General features: G+C 41.2%; 1 protein-coding gene across 1 annotated transcript; it reads right to left on the bottom strand.

Annotated features, from left to right (window-relative positions):
- Positions 1–16,779: 16,779 nt before the first annotated feature.
- Positions 16,780–18,698, bottom strand: LOC147896901 (uncharacterized). The gene is made up of 3 exons (XM_087381175.1): positions 18,678–18,698; positions 17,397–18,493; positions 16,780–17,167 (listed from the first exon to the last, which is right to left on the bottom strand). Coding segments are annotated over exons 1-3 (1,119 nt in total). The 3' UTR covers positions 16,780–17,166.
- Between the last annotated feature and the right edge of the window lie 928 nt (positions 18,699–19,626).

The raw sequence follows: 19,626 nt of genomic DNA, 5'->3' as shown, positions 1-19,626 counted from the left end.
TTTCACTAGCCTTTTTTCTTTTCCTTTCCTTTCACCCTTCTCTCTCTTTCATACGAAGCACAATTGTTCTTGATTAATTATATTCAATTATTTTCACAATAAACATGCCTTTTTTAAAACTACTAACCTCATAAATAGTTTTCTATAGGCATCCTTTTCTTGATTAATAAATATCCTTCTAAGCATAAATGATTTCATAATAATTAGACTCAATTATTTTCTTAGTAAATACAATTTTTTTTAAATTACTAACCTCACAAATACTTTTCATTTCAATTGTTACTCAAAATTGGCTATCCATTGAATCACACCTTTTTTTAACCACTAACTTTATGAACTCTTAGGTGTGTTATCTGAACGAGTACTTATCGGATGGGTGCGCCACTTTGCACCTAAGTCAATACCACCTAGGTTGAGGGGCATGCAAAGTATTGTGTCCATCGGATAAGATTTGCATCGTCGATCAAGCATTAAACACCATTTTTCCCTCATTGTGATGCACATTCCTAAAAAAACACACTCCTAGGTGTGTTATCCGAACAAGTACTTATCGTATGGGCACACCACTTTGCACCCAAGTCAATACCATCTAGGTTGAGATGCATGAAAATTATTGTTTCCATCAGATATGCTTTGTATGGTCGATCAAGAATTAAACATCGTTTTTGCCTTAGTGTCATGTACAACCATATAAAAAGATGGCCATAGGTGTGATATCCCAATAAGTACTTATTGTATGGGCACAACACTTTACAAGCATGTAAATACCACCTAGGTTAAGATGCATGCAAAGTATTGTGTCCATTGGATATGATTTGCATGGTCGATCATGCATTATACACCGTTTTCCCCCTAGTGTTATGCACCATCATTTAAAAACATAGTCCTAGGTGTGTTATTCGAACAAGAACTTATTGTATGGAAGTGCAACTTTGCACACAAGTCCATACCATCTAGGTTGAGGTGCATGCAAAGTATTGTGCCCATTGCATATCCTTTGAATGGTCGATCAAGAATTAAACATCGGTTTTGCCTTAGTGTCATGCACAACCATATAAAAACATGGTCCTAGGTGTATTATTCCAACATGTACTTATCGGATGGGAAAACCACTTTGCAAGAATGTAAATACCACCTAGGTTGAGGTGTGTGCAAAGTATTGTGCCCATCGGATAGGCTTTGCATTGTCAATCAAGCATTAAACATTGTTTTTGCCTCAATGTCATACACAACCATATAAAAACATGATCCTATGTGTGTTATTCCAACAAGTACTTATTGGATGGGCACACCACTTTGTAAGAATGTAAATACCACCTAGGTTGAGATGCGTACAAATTATTGTGTCCATCGGATATGATTTGCATGGTCGATCATGCATTATACACTGTTTTCCCCCTAGTGTTATGCACCACCAAAAAAAAACATAGTCCTAGGTGTGTTATTCGAATAAGAACTTATCGTATGGGTGTGCAACTTTGTACCCAAGTCCATACCATCTATCTTGAGGTGTGTGCAAAGTATTGTGTGCATCGCATATGCTTTGAATGGTCGATCAAGAATTGAACATCATTTTTGCCTTAGTGTCATGCACAACCATATAAAAACATGGTCCTAGGTGTGTTATTCCAACATGTACTTAACAGATGGGTGCTCCAATTTGCAAGCATGTAAATACAACTTGGTTTGAGGCATGTACAAAGTATTGTGCCCATCGGATAGGATTTGCATTGTTAATCAAGCATTAAACACCGTTTTTGCCTTAATGTGATGTACATTTGTCAAAAAACACGCTCCTAGGTGTGTTATCCAAACGAGTACTTATCCGATGGGTGCAACACTTTGCATGCAAGTCAATACCATCTAGGTTGAGATGAGTGAAAAGTATTGTGTCCATTGGATATGATTTTCATGCTCAATCATGCATTATACAACGTTTTCCTCCTAGTGTTATTCACAACTGTCAATAAAAGTGCTCCCAAGTATGTTATCCAAACAAGTACTTATGGTATGGGCAGACCACTTTGCATGAACATCAATATCACCTGAGAGACTTGTGTAAAGAAACTCAATACCACCTAGGTAGAGGTGTGTACAAAGTATTGTGCCCATCGTATATGCTTTGCATGCTCGATCACACATTATATACTATTTTTCCCCTAATGTTATGCACAACCATAAAAAAATGTACTCCCAGGTGTGTTATCTGAACAAGTGTACTTATGGGATGGGTGCGCCACTTTGCATGCAAGTAAATACCACCTAGTTTGAGGTGAATGCAAAACTTATTATGCCCATTTGATATGCTTTGCATGGTGGATTCCCACATTAAACACCATTTTTGCCTCATTGTGATACACATCAGTCAAAAACACGCTCCTAGGTGTGTTATCCTTACAAGTACTATCAGATGGATATGTCACTTTGCACCCAAGTCAATACCAACTAGTTTGATGTGCGTGCAAATTATTTTTTCCATATGATGTGATTTTCATGGTCTATCATGCATTATACATCGTTTTCCTCCTAGTGTTATGCACCATCAAAAAACACACTCCCTAGTGTGTTATCCGAACAAATACTTATGGGATGGGCATGCCACTTTGCATGCAGGTCAATACCACTTGAATAGAGGCCTATGAAAAATATTTTGTCCATCAGATGTGATTTGCATGATCAACCAAGCATTAAACTCTGTTTTTGCCTTAGTGTCGCGCACAAGCATAAAAAAAGACTATCCTAGGGTGTGTTATTCCAACAAGTACTTATCAGATTAGTGCACCACATTGCATGTAAGTCAATACAACCTAGGTTGAGGTGGGTGCAAAGTATTGTGCCCATCGTATATGCTTTGCATGCTCGACTACTCATTATGCTCCGTTTTTCCCCTAGTGTTATGCACAACTCTAAAAAATGCGCTCCCAGGTGTGTTATGCGAACAATAACTTATGGGATGGGTGTGTCACTTTGCATGCAAGTAAATACCAGCTAGGTTGAGGTGCATGCAAAGTATTGTGGCCATCCGATAGGCTTTGCATTGTCAATTAAGCATTAAACACCATTTTTGGCTCAGTGTGATTCACATCCGTAAAAAAACATGCTCCTAGGTGTGTTATCCAAACAAGTAGTTATCGTATGGGCACACCACTTTGCACCCAAGTCAATATTATCTAGGTTGAGATGTGAGCAACTTATTGTGTCCATCGGATATAATTTGCATGCTCGATCTCACATTATACATCATTTTCTTCCTAGTGTTATGCACCATCGTCCAAAAACGCACTGTCAGGTGTGTTATCCAAACAAGTACTTATGGGATGGGCATGTCACTTTGCATGTAGGTCAATACCACCTGAATAGATGCTTGTGCAAAGTATTGTGCCCATCAGATATGATTTGCATAGTTGACCAAGAATTAAACTCTGTTTTTGCCTTACTGTCATGCTCAAGCATAAAAAAAGACTGTCCTAGGTGTGTTATTCCAACAAGTACTTATCAGATTGGTGCATCACATTGCATGTAACTCAATACCACCTAGGTTGAGGTGCATGAAAAGTATTATGCCCATCGGATATACTTTGCATGCTCGATCATGCATTATGCTCCGTTTTCCCCCTAGTGTTATGCACAACTCTAAAAAAACTTGCTCCAAGGTGTGTTATGCAAATAGGAGCTTATGGGATGGGCACATCAATTTGCATGCAGGTAAATACCACCTAGGTTGAAGCACATGCAAAGTATTTTCAATCAAATAGGATTTGCATTGTCGATTAAGCATTGAACACCGTTTTTGGCTCAGTGCGATTCACATCAGTAAAAGAACATGCTCCTAAGATTTTAATTCCAACAAGTACCTATTGGATGGCACAACACATTGCATGCAACTCAATACCACCTAGGTTGAGGTGCATGCAAATTATTGTGCCCATCGAATAGGCTTTGCATTGTCGATTAAGCATTAAACACCGTTTTTGGCTTAGTGTGATTCACATCTAGAAAGAAACATGCTCCTAAGTGTGTTATTCGAACAAGTACTTATTGGATGGGTGCACCACATTGCATGCAACTCAATAACACCTAGGTTGAGGTGTGTGCAGAGTATTGTGGCCATCAGATATGCTATGCATGGTCGATCACGCATTATACACCGTTTTTCCCTTAGTGTTATGCACAACCATCAAAAAACGCGATCCCAGGTGTGTTATCTGAACAAGTACTTGTGGGATGCGTGCACCACTTTGCATGCAAGTATATACCACCTAGGTTGAGGCACAAACAAATTATTGTGCCCATCTGATATGCTTTACATGGTCGATTCTTGCATTAAACACGTTTTGCCTCAGTGTCATGCACATCCGTCAAAAAACACGCTCCTAAGTGTGTTATACAAACAAATACTTATCGGATGGGCACACCACATTGGATGCAACTCAATACTAAATTATTTTTACTATCTTTTATAATTCTAAACCGTAAAATCACAAATTTAAATAAGAGATTCTATTAGCTAAATGCTTGTATCCTTGCATCACCATCAAAATTTAATATAATAAAATAAAAGTAAGATAAAAGAGATTAATTTAATTCAAGTACAAAAGTGACATCTTATCAGGAGTGGATGAGTTCATTGATACTAAGAAAGATAAAGAATTCAGAAGCAATGCCTGCTCTAGAGTGGATGAATTCTTGCATATTGAGAAAGGCAAAGGCATCAAAAGTGTTGTCTCTTCAAAATTAGATGATTTCAATGCAATCCTCTATAGAAGTGACATCTTATCATGAGTGGATGAGTTAAGTGGTACTGTAAAGGAAAAAGACTTGAAAAGTGATGTCTTATCAGGAGTTGATGAGTTCAATACACACGTCGAGAAAGATAAAGATATCATCGGTGAGTTCTATGATACTGTGAAGGAAAAAGACTATAGAAGTGATTTCTTATCTGGAGTCGATGAATTCATGCACGTTGAGAAAGATAAAGATATCATTTGTGTTGTCTCCTCAAACTTGGATGATTTCAATGCACTTAACTATAGAAGTGATATCTTGTCTGGAGTGGATGAGTTCATTGGTACCAATAAAGCAAAAGGTTTCATAAGTAATGTCTCATCTGGAGTGGATGGATTCATACACATTGTCAAGGAGCACAAAGAGTTCAAAAGTGTTGGCTTATCAAACATGGATGACATGGATATTGACTGAAATGGTCCAAAGATTACTTCAAGGACAAGAATGAAATCAACAAAGGACTATTTGGTATTTGACTTTGACACTGATAAGATAAATGATGCAACATCCCATGAAAACACGATGACAAATAAATTCAATAGGGAGAAGTGTACAATTTCCAAAAACTTGGATGTACAGAAGAAACCAACAAAAGACTATTTGGTATTTGACTTTGATTGTAATAAGATGAAGGGTGTTACATCCCATGAAAATAAAGTGACAAATAGATTTGATAAGGAGAAGTGTACAAACATACATAAGAAACGGACGTACATATGCATGAAAAGAAAGCGAGTCCAGGAAGATGTAGAAAAGCAACCAAAGAGAATAAGAATATTGAATGAAGATGTTATGCTAAAAACAATGCGATCTACATGTTGCAGCGAAGGTGTATGCATTCCATTAACTTACTTAACATTAAGGGAAATAGAGAACAAGTGTGGCAAAGAAGAGGGAGCAAAAGAAATGAATACCTACTCACGAGGCTCTCTTGCTTTCTGGTAAATGATAAAAAAAAGAAAAATTTTGAACAATAGATAAAGCCTCGTATAAATGGAAAAAGTATTTGCAATAATGCATATCGCATCACTACAGGATTATCACATGGCACATACTGGGATTTGGCAAACAAAGCAAAGTATAGAGTAAAGTTTAACATTCATGGAAACACTGGGAGGCCCAAAACAAGAGCCTCAACAATCTCGGCAACATCAATTTTTAAAGACTACATTCATGAAAATGCTTTACCTCAACCCCATCTATCTAAAATGCATCTTCCGATAGGTTTGACAAAAAAAGAAGTGTTTAAGTCTATTGGAGAAAAATAGAGGCAAAGAGGGCATGCTTCGACATCTTTTCACAATTTGTATACTCTTTGGAAGAAGAGCTTTGTACATGTTAAAATCCCAAAAAGGCAAAAAATGTCAAAATGTAGTGATTGTGATGATCTAAAGCGAGCACTTGAGAGTGCAATGTCTCTAGAATAAAGAGGATCATACAAAAAAAAAAAGATAATTTCATCATGGACTGGTTCGGCATTCTAGACTAAAATATGCATTTTGAAAGGAGCAAGCTATTTTTCATCCAAATGAGTACATGTGTGTTATTGTAGATGGTATGGATTAGAACAGTAGGAGTAAGCCTCACAACTCTCCTCCAATCTCATCCAAGCCCAACTCTCTATGCATGAAAGCTAGTCAACAATGGTCGTAGCTCAAGCGACGGACCATGCCGCACTAAATCGAGCCAAAGAATAAGCGGACAAGGTGGAATCAGCCTGTGCATGACGCTGGAGTAGCAAGCACAGGCAGAGTAGTGGTACGCCCACTCATGGGAGTCCCACGGCCAATAGATCCACTCCTTATAGGATCTCTTGGTGCAAGAGAGGAACCTCGCAGAGGGCAACTTAAGCCATGTTGCGAGCTCTGTTTCAGAGACCCACATACAACTGCTCTGAGATGAACACAATGGGGTATATTGCTCCCTGGGAGTAGCCATTCTCGTCTGAATTCTCTATGGGCTTGTATGCTACAAAAGCACGACATCTAAGCTTTGTGATACTCTCTATTTATCAAGAAGTGATCATTGAATTTACGGTAATGTTAAAGTGAAGGCAACGGTTACGGCAGCGAAAACTGTGCAGTAGTATCATTCTGCTGCACAAGGAAGATTGATTCGGCAAAGCAATGAGCCGAAAGTACTCCATTGTGTGTGCTGTTGTGGAGAACGAAAGGATTGAAAGGGGGGAGGACAAACCATGTTGAGGAAGGGTGGTGGAGGAAGCTGCTGTGATGAAGAAGAAGAAGAAGAAGATGAAGACGAAGAAACTGAAAAAAGAAGAAGATGAAGAAGAAGAAGAAGAAGATGATGATGATGATGAAGATGAAGATGAAGAAGAAGATGAAGAAGAAGATGATGAAAATGAAGAAATTTTATTCATCTTCATACTATAAGTTTTCAAAGGATTCAATGCATGCATCCTTGTAGCTAGCTACCAATACAAGCAACTTGGTGCCCTTCTTCTGTATTTGCACTTGTCTTATTTTATGTTCCTTGTGTGTTCCCCTTCTCATCCTCGAATTTTTGACTTGGTCATTGTTGCTAGTTTCTATGTGCGTCTCTCTCTCTCTCTCTCTCTCTCCCTGTTATCTCAGCACTCACAAGGTTCACCTCCGAAAATTTAGCGCACCACGTGCATTTGGGTATTTGAATCCCACTTTCAGAAATTGACTATATCTTCACTCAAAGGAGTGTGCTAAGAGTTGGTTGCCCGAGGAGAGCTCGATACGGGAGGAATTCACGCACTGACTGCTCAAATGGCTATCCAGTCCCTTCCAACTGTCGTAATAGAGCATAGCGTTGTTGTCCCTAGGCACGACCTTTATATGTATATATTTTGGACAACCCTTCTCTTGTAGGTTGTGGTCATCATTGGGAACAATAGATTAAGATATCACGTTAGGATATCCTACTAGAATTGCGATTCCGTAGCACTACACCGGTTCTCTTTACAAATCTGCTAGAGTAGAGTGATGATTGCACAAAAGCAAGGAATCATTTGCATGAAAATATATTGAGGCTCTATTGTTAATCAACTTCGATTGAGGACTTCTCTGAGAATTGAATTTCTCTAAGAACTACGAGAGATCATAGCTCATAGAGCTACCAAAACTCAAAGCATATAGAGAAATACCAAGCTGACTTTACATGAGTTCATCTTTTCCTCAAGTGGAGATGGATTTCAGTGTCTTTGAAGCTGGCTTCACTTATGTTATCGTATCATTACTTACTTGGTCCTTTTAGAAACTTCACCTTAAAATTCTATGGAATTTTGGTACTAAGTACCCCATTGTTGCATCCCCTTTCATTGAGGTGTATGGGCCTTCAAGGACAAAACTAGAATTTTATTATATACACAACACAAAGCAACTATAGACATGCTTGATAGACGCGCAAAATAGCGGGCGCGTCTATAGGCATTGCTTGAATAGAGAAATTACGGGCACATCTAATAGCGCATCTAACAGCTCGTCTATTTGCGCGTGTATTGACATGTCTATTTGCACGTCTACACTGAGAAAATACGGGCCTGTCTAACACTGCATTTATCAACACGTCTATTTGCGTGTGTATTAGCGCATCTACACTAAGACTTAGATGCATATTTAGACGTGTATTTAGATGCAAAACAGAGAATATAGAAAGTGAGATTTTGGTGTACATCACTGCTTTCCAAACATTGCCCATGATTACCAAAGCACATAATTTTAACAAAAACATCAATGCTTTTTTGCAAGCCCACATATACAAGAATTAAGTGAGGTGAGGAGAATGAGAAAATATGTAAAATAGTTTTGCCAATATCAATGATGGGCTACCATTCAATCTCATCCTCAATGAGATTAACCCTTGCCAAACTATCTACTTCAAAATCCAAACAAGTGTTTAGATCTACAAATACATTCAACCCACTACTACTTGTGCTACTCATGTGCTCATCGAAATCAACATCACTAATGGTAGGCTCGTCCTCATGGGTAATGGCCTCAATATCTGTATCTCCTATCTCATGATCATCCTCCTCTCTCATATCATGGTCATCATCAAGTCCATGGCCATGATCATCCTCCATACGCTCCATATTAGTAAATGTACTATACATCACTTTGGAACGTGGCATAATAGGTATGACATGCCACCATCTGTTATTATCCACCATTGGTTGATAGACAACCTAATTCAAACACAAATACAATCATGTTATTTTCCTTGCATCGAAGGTATCAAATATTTAAAAGCGAGTATTTTTATATGTGTGCACAGTGCCTGTTCACATTGTTGTGGTAGTACTAGTGTGTCCTTCCTACTTTGCCAAAACTTTGTGGAGTCAATAGTTACAAAGCCACTTGCATGGCGTTTGATTATTGCATTAGGGCCTCTTTCCACCACATCCTTAAACCACTTTACATCCAAAACATACACAAAGAAGCGTCGAAAGTCAAGCTTAATAATATCTTGGATTATGCCACAATAATAATCCATGGCTCCATTGGCTCCCTCAAAGCTAGCAATGACGCCGCAATCTTGTGTGTTTGTCTTATCATCAATCCGTTGTGTTCGAAAATGCTTGCCCTCACACCATATAGCATTGAACATAGTGCACTACACCAAGAAAAATTCAATTAAATAAGCAATCTAAATTTTTGAAAGCTCCTAACTTATGCATAACATTCTATATACCGACCTTGCTCATGCATCCCTAGCATACTCCCATTCTTCCATTGTGATATGCATTGCCTCGTCTTTCTCTACTTTCTCCATTTCATCAAGTAGCCAATCCACATGAATATCCTTTGGAAGTGCTCTTAGATACTGAGGGTATGGCACAAGAGATCCGTGGTGTGTATGAAAGAGGGCCCTTTCTTCTTGTCTTCTTGCCTTTGCATCCTCGTATCTTGTCACCTATCTTTTCATCACATCACTATTAAGCACCCAATAGAGGTTGATACTATTATGCAACTCTGTGTCTATTACTTTGTTGCATCCTTTCCCTTGAGGCACAATAGAGGTCATCCTTAGGTCTTCATCATCTCTCCATAGTCGTGGGAGAGAGCTATCCACATCAACAAGAAACTCAAAAATATATACAAGTGACTCTTGTACCAATCAACCCTCGGCCATGCTACCTTCAGGTCTTGCATTTTGTCTCACGAAGCCCTTCAAGGTCTTCATGAAGTGCTCGAGGAAGAACAACCATCGTGCATGTATAGTACCGCATATAGCAATCTCATCCACCAAATGCACTATAAGATGTAGTTGGCTTGTGAGAATAGAACATGGAAATGTCTCCTCCACTAAACAAACCATCTCCACTAACATAACTTGAGCATTCTCAAGTGTGGTGGGATCTATTTCCTTTGAGCTCACATACCTAGAAATGAAAAAGTACACCATATTAGCAATATGAACACCTTGCATGGAGCATTGATACGCATCATATTTCGTATCATGTAAAGTACCTCACAAGCTCGCCCATCTTGTAAATACCATCCTTCACGTCCTTCGATGCACTACGAGAAATGCTAGTAGGTAGTATGAACTGAACCCATGAGGAGGTGGTTGATTAGTTGCTTATAATTATTCACTCACAAATTTGAAAGGAAAAAGATATTATGCACATAAAATACTTACTTGGAGAATCTTGTGCCAATCATGAGATTTCAAGCCATATAATTGCTCTACACCTCTTTTCTTGCTCTTTGTAAAGGCTCCCTTCAAACACCTCATGCATCCAGTGGGAGTACGAATTGTAGTAATAGCGCACTTCACTGCCACCATCTCTAGCTTTGATAACCTCCACGGTGCACGAGGTTAAAAACACACCCATTTGGTCTCTCTTGTGGCCAAGCTTCATGCATCCTCCCTGTGGTACGTAGATCCTCCCTTATGCCTACGGAATCTCGTGTCCCATTCAAATGCTCCCAAATGGTAGATGCCACATTCTTGAAGGTATGCATGGGATCAAGCAGGTGATTGATCTTGAGGTGGGACCAATATGGTAAATGATAAAAGATGGAGTATCTAAACAAAAGCTGGTGTTAGCGAGCAATCTTTATTTCCAGCCAATATAGCACACAATAGTTACAAACCCTTACCGACTCATGCCAAGTGGTGGAGGAGTCGTGGAACTGTCCCAAATTCTCATCCAATCTCCCGCGGTGAGTGATTGTGGGAGGACTTCATTCCAAGGGGCAACATATCTAGGATGATCAGGTGGGAGAAATCGATGGTGATTCTCATAGATGACCTTATTCAATGCGTCTATCCGTGAGGCAACTAGTGAAGGACCACAAACAGGACATGCATGGTAACCCGATGTAGTGAGACCTAAATAATAGATGCAAGAGTTGAAGGTGGGTTTAGGGTGCCACATCCTTTGCCTATTCATAATTAGAAGTGCAATGCTTACCTGAACACTTGCCATAGCCTGGGAAGTCATGCATCATCCACATCAAGACTGCTTTGTAGTTGAAGTCTCGTGACGAGCGAGGCCTGCTCACATCATGCACCTCGATACCTCTCCAAAGTATCTCTAGCTCGTCAATCAAAGGTTCCAAATAAACATTAGGATTTTTGACTTTATGTTTCCCTGGAATTAGAAGGGACAGCATAGCATGTCCTTTCTTAATAGCCATAGACGGTGGAAGATTATAATTCACCAATATCACTAGCCATACACTGTAAGAGGTGCTTTTGAGACCAAATGGGTTCACACCGTCCATACCCAATCCAAGTCTCAAGCTCCTCGGTTCTTCCTTGAAGCTTGGCCATGTGTCTTCAATATGCTTCCACGCAGGAGAGTCTGCCGGAGTTCTATACTTACCATCGGGGTTGATCGATGGGAGGAATGCCATGACATGAGCTCTGCAATGGATTTGCACTTGAACATATGTTGGATGCGAGGGATTATGGGAAAATGTCGCAAAACCTTACAAGGCACGTCCAAAGTTTTGAGATCTGCTCTATATCTTGCCTCTCCACAAGTAGGGCACTCTCTTGCATCCTTATGTCGTCCACGAAACAAAACGCAATCGTTGACACATACATGGATGCACTTGTAATCTAATCCTCCAAGAGAGGTCACATGTTGCCTTGCCATATCTCTTGAGGTCGGTAATTTATCCTCCCTTGGAAGCATTTTACACAATAGCCTGCACGTGAAGACCATAAATGAGGAAAAGCATTCGAGTAATTGACCCACTAGCATAATTCACCATGTTTGCAAAATAGACTTTAAAGCTTACTTGAGTAATGCATTCAAACTTGCATTGCTCCATCCATAGATGGTTTGCAAGTTTAGTAACTCAAGGGAGGCACGTAGAATAGAGAAAGTGCACTCCTCAAACAGTGGAGTCGATGCTGCGGTAAAAAGATCGTCCTGCTCCATGCTATCATCCCTCCCTTCGGATTGATCGACATATAAATCCCACACCATATCATCAAACACCTCCTCCTCCACGGCTTCATGAGGTAATGGCGGAGAGCTACTATCACCATCACTCCATGCATCCATAATGGTCCCTCCTGAAGATCCCACCTCATATTGCCGACGCTTTGCCTCCTCACAGCGAGCATAGGGCAACATATGCAGGTGTGGCACTGCATCCTGTATCAAATTAAAACGGGATCATAACTCAAACATATGAATACCCATAGGTATCTCAATCAACCTTAACTCTTTAATACTTACCATGTTTACGGTCGCATTCCATTCTCCATACTTTGAGATGTGATTGAGTGTAATCCTGCGTGCACGATACATGTTTCCTCGACATCGATCACACCTACATTTGATTTTTTGCTCCAACCACATTTCACGATGGTGGATACGGAGGGATTCATCCTCACTAGAGCTACTTGTTGAAGATGAAGACATCCTACAAACAAACAACCCAAAAAAATTTGCTTTTCTTCAAATATTTAATTTTAAAACTCTGTGGTGCGTCTAAAGACGCGTCTATCTGTTTTGTGGTGCACGTCTATAGGCGCGTCTAAAACCGTGTCTGCTCTATGTATGTAGATGCACAATTACACGCGTATTTAGATGTGCTTAATAGCACTTATAGACGCGGTTTTCAAATCTTCTTTTAGCGCACTCGCTTTGCTTTTCTTCACATTACTTATACTTCGCGCGGCTTGCTTGCTTTGCTATTAACAGATCCACAATTTCGACGCTTAAGAGGAAGGCACCCACACTTACTTCCAAGCTTACACTTAAGAGGAAGGCACCCACACTTACTTCCAAGCTTACAGGAGAAGAGGGTGAACAAGAAAGAGAAGCAACTTTGAAGAAGGAGAAGAAGCTTCCATACCTCTATCCAAGGTAAGTCTCTTTTTTGGAAGTTGCTCTCTTTGGATTTGTCCTTTGTCGTATCCAAGAAATGAATGATTTTGGTATCAGTGTTACGTTTTTGTGTCAGGCGCATGTCCTTTTCTACTTTTTAGAAAAGTCCGTCTGTCGGAGCACGTCTATAGATGCATCTCAGAGCACGTCTATAGGTGCGTCTAGCCTATTTACAAACATAGATAGCTGCGTCTATAGATGCACTGTTGTACACGAAAATAGACGCGCTTCTCAGACGCGTCTATAGACGCACTCCGACAGTAATCTTTTCTTCCATTACCCTTTCTTCTCAGCTCATCAGTAATCGTCTTTTTTTCTTTTTTCCAGTTCATCATGTGGCCAGGAAGCTCTTCGGGCTCACCTGATCTCCAGGAGTCTATTTTTAGGGACTTATATAACCTTTTAGGGCACCCTCCCAGTCCTGCGAAGTTATATGGGTATATGACGGGTACTCTAAACACCCCCCAGGAGTCAGCACTACAAACTCCAAACCACCCCACACCAGCTGAGATTACCCCAGCAGAGTCAGCATAGCCCAGTCGGCTACACAGCCGAGGCCCGTCTCCCATGCCATCTTATGCCCCTTACCCCATGCCATCTTATGCCCCTTCCCCCATGCTATCTTATGCCCCTTCCCCCATGCTATCAGGATGTCCTTCTGTCTCGCAGAGCCGTCAGCATACTCTTATGCAGTCGAGACTCGGTTCTCTAGCAGGAGAGCGATGGGGGATGCATGGCACAATGCTTTGGGAGGGGTGGTGGTGGGGACGATGATGATTCAAATGATTTAGACGTGCCTCCGGGTGATGGTACGATCTTCTATGACATCACTCAAATAGGAGGCATCTTGATGGATGCATGGGGGAAGGACATCATGGCCTTCATGCGCTCTATAATTGCTTACAGAGATTGCTTTATCCACTACAAAGACCAGCCAAAGAGGTTGGCTGATGAGACCCTCGCTGTTGTTCGCTCTAGGTATCCTAACCCCCCCAATCGTCAGTTCATAGATAAATGGGCCAAGTCAAAGATTGTTACGATACTTGGCAATCAAAGATCTTCGCTTAAGAGGCAGGCACTAGCGGAGCTTGCCAGGCTCGAGCGAGGTCAACCACCAAGGGCCCGCCCCACACCGCTCACAAGCGTGAGTGGAAGAAAGCAATGAAGTCAGCAAGGGAGGACCCCAGTCTGCAGCACGTGGAGGCACGAAGGATCTAGATGGAGCAATATGGAAGCGTGCATTTTGGAGCAGGGGTTGTTGAATCATGGGAGGCCCAATTTGTAAGTATCGATCTCAAATTATATTGCTTATGTAGTTTATTAGGAGGTTGTTTCTTTGTACTAACCCCTCTACAAATTGTGTCGTCTTGCAGCTTGAGATCGTGGGCAGCTACTCCTATCGAGACAGCCTACCACTGCCACCATCGTAGAGGAGATACATGGAAGCACTTCTATCATGATGGGTTGATTACTGAGGAGCAGTATATCCGAGCTATTGGAGTGGCCCCCAAGGTATTTGACAGTAATTAAATAATGTCAATATTATAAGTAAAGATTTGATTTTTCATACATTGATATATGTTGTCCCTTGTTTACAGGTCCCTGCACAAGAAGACGAGGAAGAAGACGAGGAAGGAGGCAGAGAAGGGAGCACAGAAGGGAGCGTGAAAGGGAGCAAGGACGTGGAGAACATAGATTAGTTGTAGAAGTAGTGCTAGCTACTCTTTTTTGTACTTAAAGCCACTGGCTTGGCTTCGTGCCTCTTGTATATACACTCCTCTCATTTTTTGTACTTGAAGCCACATGACATGGCTTAGCTTCGTGCTATATGTACATACAAGCACTTTTTGAGCTTTTAATTTTATTGCGTTTTGGAGTTGTAATGTTTTATTTGGAATTGTAATTAAAATGCGGTTGGCTGTAAGAATTGAATTACATAATCTGGAAATGGGATTCATGTAACTATATAGCATACACAACATACACAACATTCTGTAAATTTTAAAAAAATATTATGTAGCACGTCTATCAGTGCATCTATAAACGCATCTATATACACGTCTGTCTGTTCGGAAAGCATCTATTTGCACGTCTATAAGACCGTTTATAAATGCGTCTATACACACGTTTAACGATGCATCTGTCTGTTTTTAAGATTTTTTACCAAAGCGTCTATTTAGGCATCTAGATGCGTGTCTATACGCGCGTCTGTCTGCTATATAAGAGGTTGGAGTTGCAACTCCCCAAAGTTGCTGCAAGAATGACTGCTCGAAAAGCTAGGCGCAGAGTGGGTGATACTGCTGTGAGGTCCATCAAGGTCTTGGTTACTGCACAGGCCAGCTACTACTATAGTCACCCATGGATTTAGGCTCGATTTAGGTGACTCCTTTGATTGTAATGTGTGGGCTACTACTATTGATTAGGCTATTGGCACATGATACAAAAATGTCACCTTATTGTAGTTAGGCCTCTTTAAGTCAATGTAGTGACTTTGCCTTATCAATATTCTAGGATCAATATGGCTGGCTTGAGGAAGACAACTTGCATGAAGATATAAAAGAGAGGATACTGGCCACATATGATGAGATATTGATGTATACAAAAGGTTTAATCAAATTGTATTTTAGTCCATGATTCAAAAGATTCTCTTGGTCCCCTGCAAATAGGGCTAAGAGCTCCACCTATTTGGATCGTACATGAATGATGACACACTTGTGTGCATCCATATCGACACACTTGTTTGTATCCTTCACTACATAGTACATTGAAGTTCCATGTGGAAACCATTTGTGTTTGATTCATGTTACTCTTCTCATGAGAACCATGTGAACGCTAACGAGACACTCACCCTTAGGGAGTGTCTACAAACCATGATTCTTGTAACACCCTCCTTCAATGTAACACTTGACGAGAGTTACTCTAGCTACATAAATCATGCTTTTCTACATTATAAGGGTAATTCCTTTGTATCTTAGGCATGCAAAAAATGGGATTTACAAGTATGTTTAGAAAGAGTAACATTTTCACCATCAACATTCTACGTCAGCCACCCTCACACAATGGCCAATGCAAGGCTTCCACTCTTGCTTAGTTTGCACATTGAGCCATTTGAGCTTTTACAAACACGATTTATGCTTCTCTAAATGCTATAACGGCTCCAACTTGAGAGGATAGCAACACCTCCTCTTTTGGCAATGTGACATAGTAACCGAGGGCATTTCTCGAAAATATGGCAATGTGAAATGAAGGAGAGCCTTAACACTTGCCTCATTTGATAGGCAAGCATAGTGTGTGCTGTGAAAATACAAAGCTTGGTTGTTGAATAGTACAAGTGCGGATCTCCTTCTCTTCTCAAAAGCAACAAGGAAGAAACAATACTTACGGGGTTGAAGGGGGGTAGGCCAAAGAAGCACCACTCTACATGCAAACGTGCAAATGAGGCCGCACAAGAAATTCAAAGTAGAGCCTTAATAAGGGTCAAAGCCAATACTTCATTTAATTTACACCACCTCAAAATTCGTCTCAAATACAATATACAATTGCGCTTTTGGCTATTTTTGCAATGTCGTGCAATGTGTGGAACCGAAGATGAGGTCCTCCCGCAAGGCTTCCAGCTCCTGGCAAATTCGATCGGCGCTTGCGGCCGTCCATCCCAGCACCGCGTGATCAGATCCCTCAACCTTAGATGCAGGCCCTCTGGTAAAACCGGCCTTTCATACAATATCGTTATCCTCTCCTTAAAATTGCCCATACGATATTGATCAGCAAAGTGTTTCCTCCCCGTGAGAATCTCGTAGCAGGTCATGGCGAAGCTATACACATCGGCGGAGATTGTATACCTTGTGCGATCAGAGCTTAATTCATCGCTATCTTCCGGTACTGCAGAATCTTGCTTGAACACTTCCGGTGCTCTCCAGTATTTGAGTCCCACATTCCGAGTATTCATGCTACCAGCGTGCTTCACTTTGGAAAGCCCAAAATCAGCTACCTTTACATGGATGTACCCTTCCTTGAACGCATCTGGGCTCCAGCTGAAATCTACCATAACGTTGGCAGCCTTCAGGTCCCTGTGCATTATATCTTGGCCGTGCAAATATTTCATTGCTTTTGCAATTTGCAGCATTATGTGAAGAGAGACCAGTGGATAATTCAGCAATGGACCCTTTGTGCTACGATATTGCTGCTCGATGAAAGTTCCTAAGTCCACATCCCCATCAATTCCATCAACAGTGACAGAGTATTTCCCTTTTCAAAGTTAGAAGAATACCAGACTAGCTTGACGATATTTGGATGCTGCAGTTGGGCTTGTATAATTGGTTCATTAGAAGTTTGGAAGTCGCATATGCCATTGATTGTCTTCATGGCGTATCTCTCACCGAAACACAGGACTTCTTCTACCTTTCCGTAGGTTCCTGCCCCTAAAAACCTAACGACTTTGATGTATCTTTTGTCGACGAAGAGACCTTGTGTCAAGAATTCAACCTCGTTGCCTTCTTTATCGTAACTAAGCCTTAGAATCAACTGTTGTGTTAGAGCAGACTCCTCTACAGCGCTCAGCTTGTTTTGCCAGTTTAGGAAGCCAAGCACATGAGACAGATCCTTTTCCGCTTGAAGCTGCAAGTAGTATCCAAGATGCAGTCCAGGTAGGTTTGGAGGAGTGCATTCCCAACGAAATTCCTGTAGTACGGGGAGATCGTATAGAAGGTTTTCAAATCTGAGCACGAGGAGTCGGAAACATTTATTCAAATCCAAAATAAGGCAATTGATGGTGTTGACGCTTTCGAGCTTGGCGAAAACCTTGCGGGCAGGGAGATAACCGGTACAATCTACAATATATTGCTTACACTGCATCAGCAACCTGCACAAATCTTCCACCATATAGTAGCATCCAGAATCGCCCTCTATCTTAATCTCCTTAATCTCAGGAAGGTTGTCGAGCACAAATTTTATGGTATTCAAGTAACTCTGCACAGAAGAGAAGAGCTCTAATAGCACGGAACATTTTCCTGAATTCAAAGCATGGTCGAGCTTCACTTTTCTAGCATCCGAGATTATGTCGAGCGCCAATCTGAAGGGGAAATTTTGAGAATGATTCCGATGTACTCTTGCAGAAAGCGTGGCAACAAAGATGACGGAAAGAACGCGGGATCTGAAAACGTGTCGGGGACTAGGGCGACCGCGCGGGCTGTGGAGCTGCAGACACTCAGGGTCTTGCTTGCGGAGTTTGAGGTGCAAGAGGAGGGAGGCGATGGAGGCAAGGGCCAAGGATCTGAAGCGGCGGCGGACGGGCGGAGGAGGAGGATGAGAAGGGAGGAGGGGAGGGGTTTGATGAGAAGCAAGAGCTGTGGGTAGGGGTGCAATGGACTTCGGAATATCACTTTGGAAGCCATATATAGTAAGGTGCGGATCCCACTAAGGCCTAATGTCATTATATTATAAGGCTAAGTTTGGGGGTGTTGAGAAATGTGGGGATCCCAGCGAGGGGCAAAGAAGCAAGAGCAGCTAGCGAGCTCATGGCTCGTATGAACAATGGACTTTGGACTATCACCACTTTAACTTTGGAAGCCATCTTCTTTCTTTATTAACCTATTAACCATAGACACCAAAAACAAGGTGAATGATATTCAATCATTCATAAGGCCTACCCAAGATAAAAAAAGTAAACAAAAAGGAATCCATTGGAAATGGTGTGGAGGAAAACTCGGGGAGATAAAGGGAGAGAGAGAGAGAGAGAGAGAGAGAGAGAGACAAGCAGACAAAGAGATAGAGAGACAGAGAAGGGAGGGTGTGGTGTGGAGATCCTCTCTAAGAAGACTTGAGGAGATAAAGAAGGGAAGAGAGAGAGAGAGAGAGAGAGAGAGAGAGAGAGAGAGAAAGTCAACCACTTTAAAGTCTTCATTCAAGTCCATTGAAGAAGAGCCAATAGGAAAAATGCACTTTCAAAAATTCAAGAAATGCTTAATATTCGCTTTGCCATAATTGCATCGTTGCTAAGGCTACCCAGAGGGTAGGCCAAAAAGAGAGAGGGCACTTGGCAGCTTGGAGGAGAAGAGCCTGCCACGTGTCACAAAGAAGGAGCTCTTGGATGGAGGCTTGGAGGGGGGACGAGGTGGAAAGACAAGAGGCAGCTTTAGGGGCAAGGAGGAGATAGAAGCTCAATGGAATGGAGGAGATGGAAGGTCACATTCAGGAGGAAGGAGGAGAGGGAAGGTTAATGGAATGAAAGCAGTGGATGGAAGGTCTGAGAGCCATGGGTTAAGACTTAGCCAAAATTTAAGAGTCAAAGATCCACCTTCAGATGGGGAGTGGTTGAGGATAGTCATGCATCTTTGTCTATGCAAAGCACGGCTTCAATACTTGTATATTATAAGCCACCTTTTACCTATTCGTAACCATATATCACTTTGCTCCCAGGACCTTTTCCTCACACTCACAAAACCTCTTCCCCACACGACACCTCCTCTTCTTTACCTCACTCTCTTATTAGTCATGACCCT

Source organism: Dipteris shenzhenensis, chromosome 11, assembly GCF_047967505.1.
Source record: "Dipteris shenzhenensis isolate YYH24624 ecotype China chromosome 11, Dip_SZ_1.0, whole genome shotgun sequence".
NCBI classification, from domain to species: Eukaryota; Viridiplantae; Streptophyta; class Polypodiopsida; order Gleicheniales; family Dipteridaceae; genus Dipteris; species Dipteris shenzhenensis.
Note: the sequence above shows the minus strand (reverse complement) of the source record. Positions and strands in the feature narration are given on the sequence as shown.

Coding starts and splice junctions, on each gene's coding strand:
- LOC147896901 (XM_087381175.1), bottom strand. CDS start 18,698: ATGGCTTCCAAAGTTAAAGTG. Junction 18,494..18,677: donor TGGCTTCCAAAGTTAAAGTG/GTGATAGTCCAA, acceptor GATATTCCGAAG/TCCATTGCACCCCTACCCAC.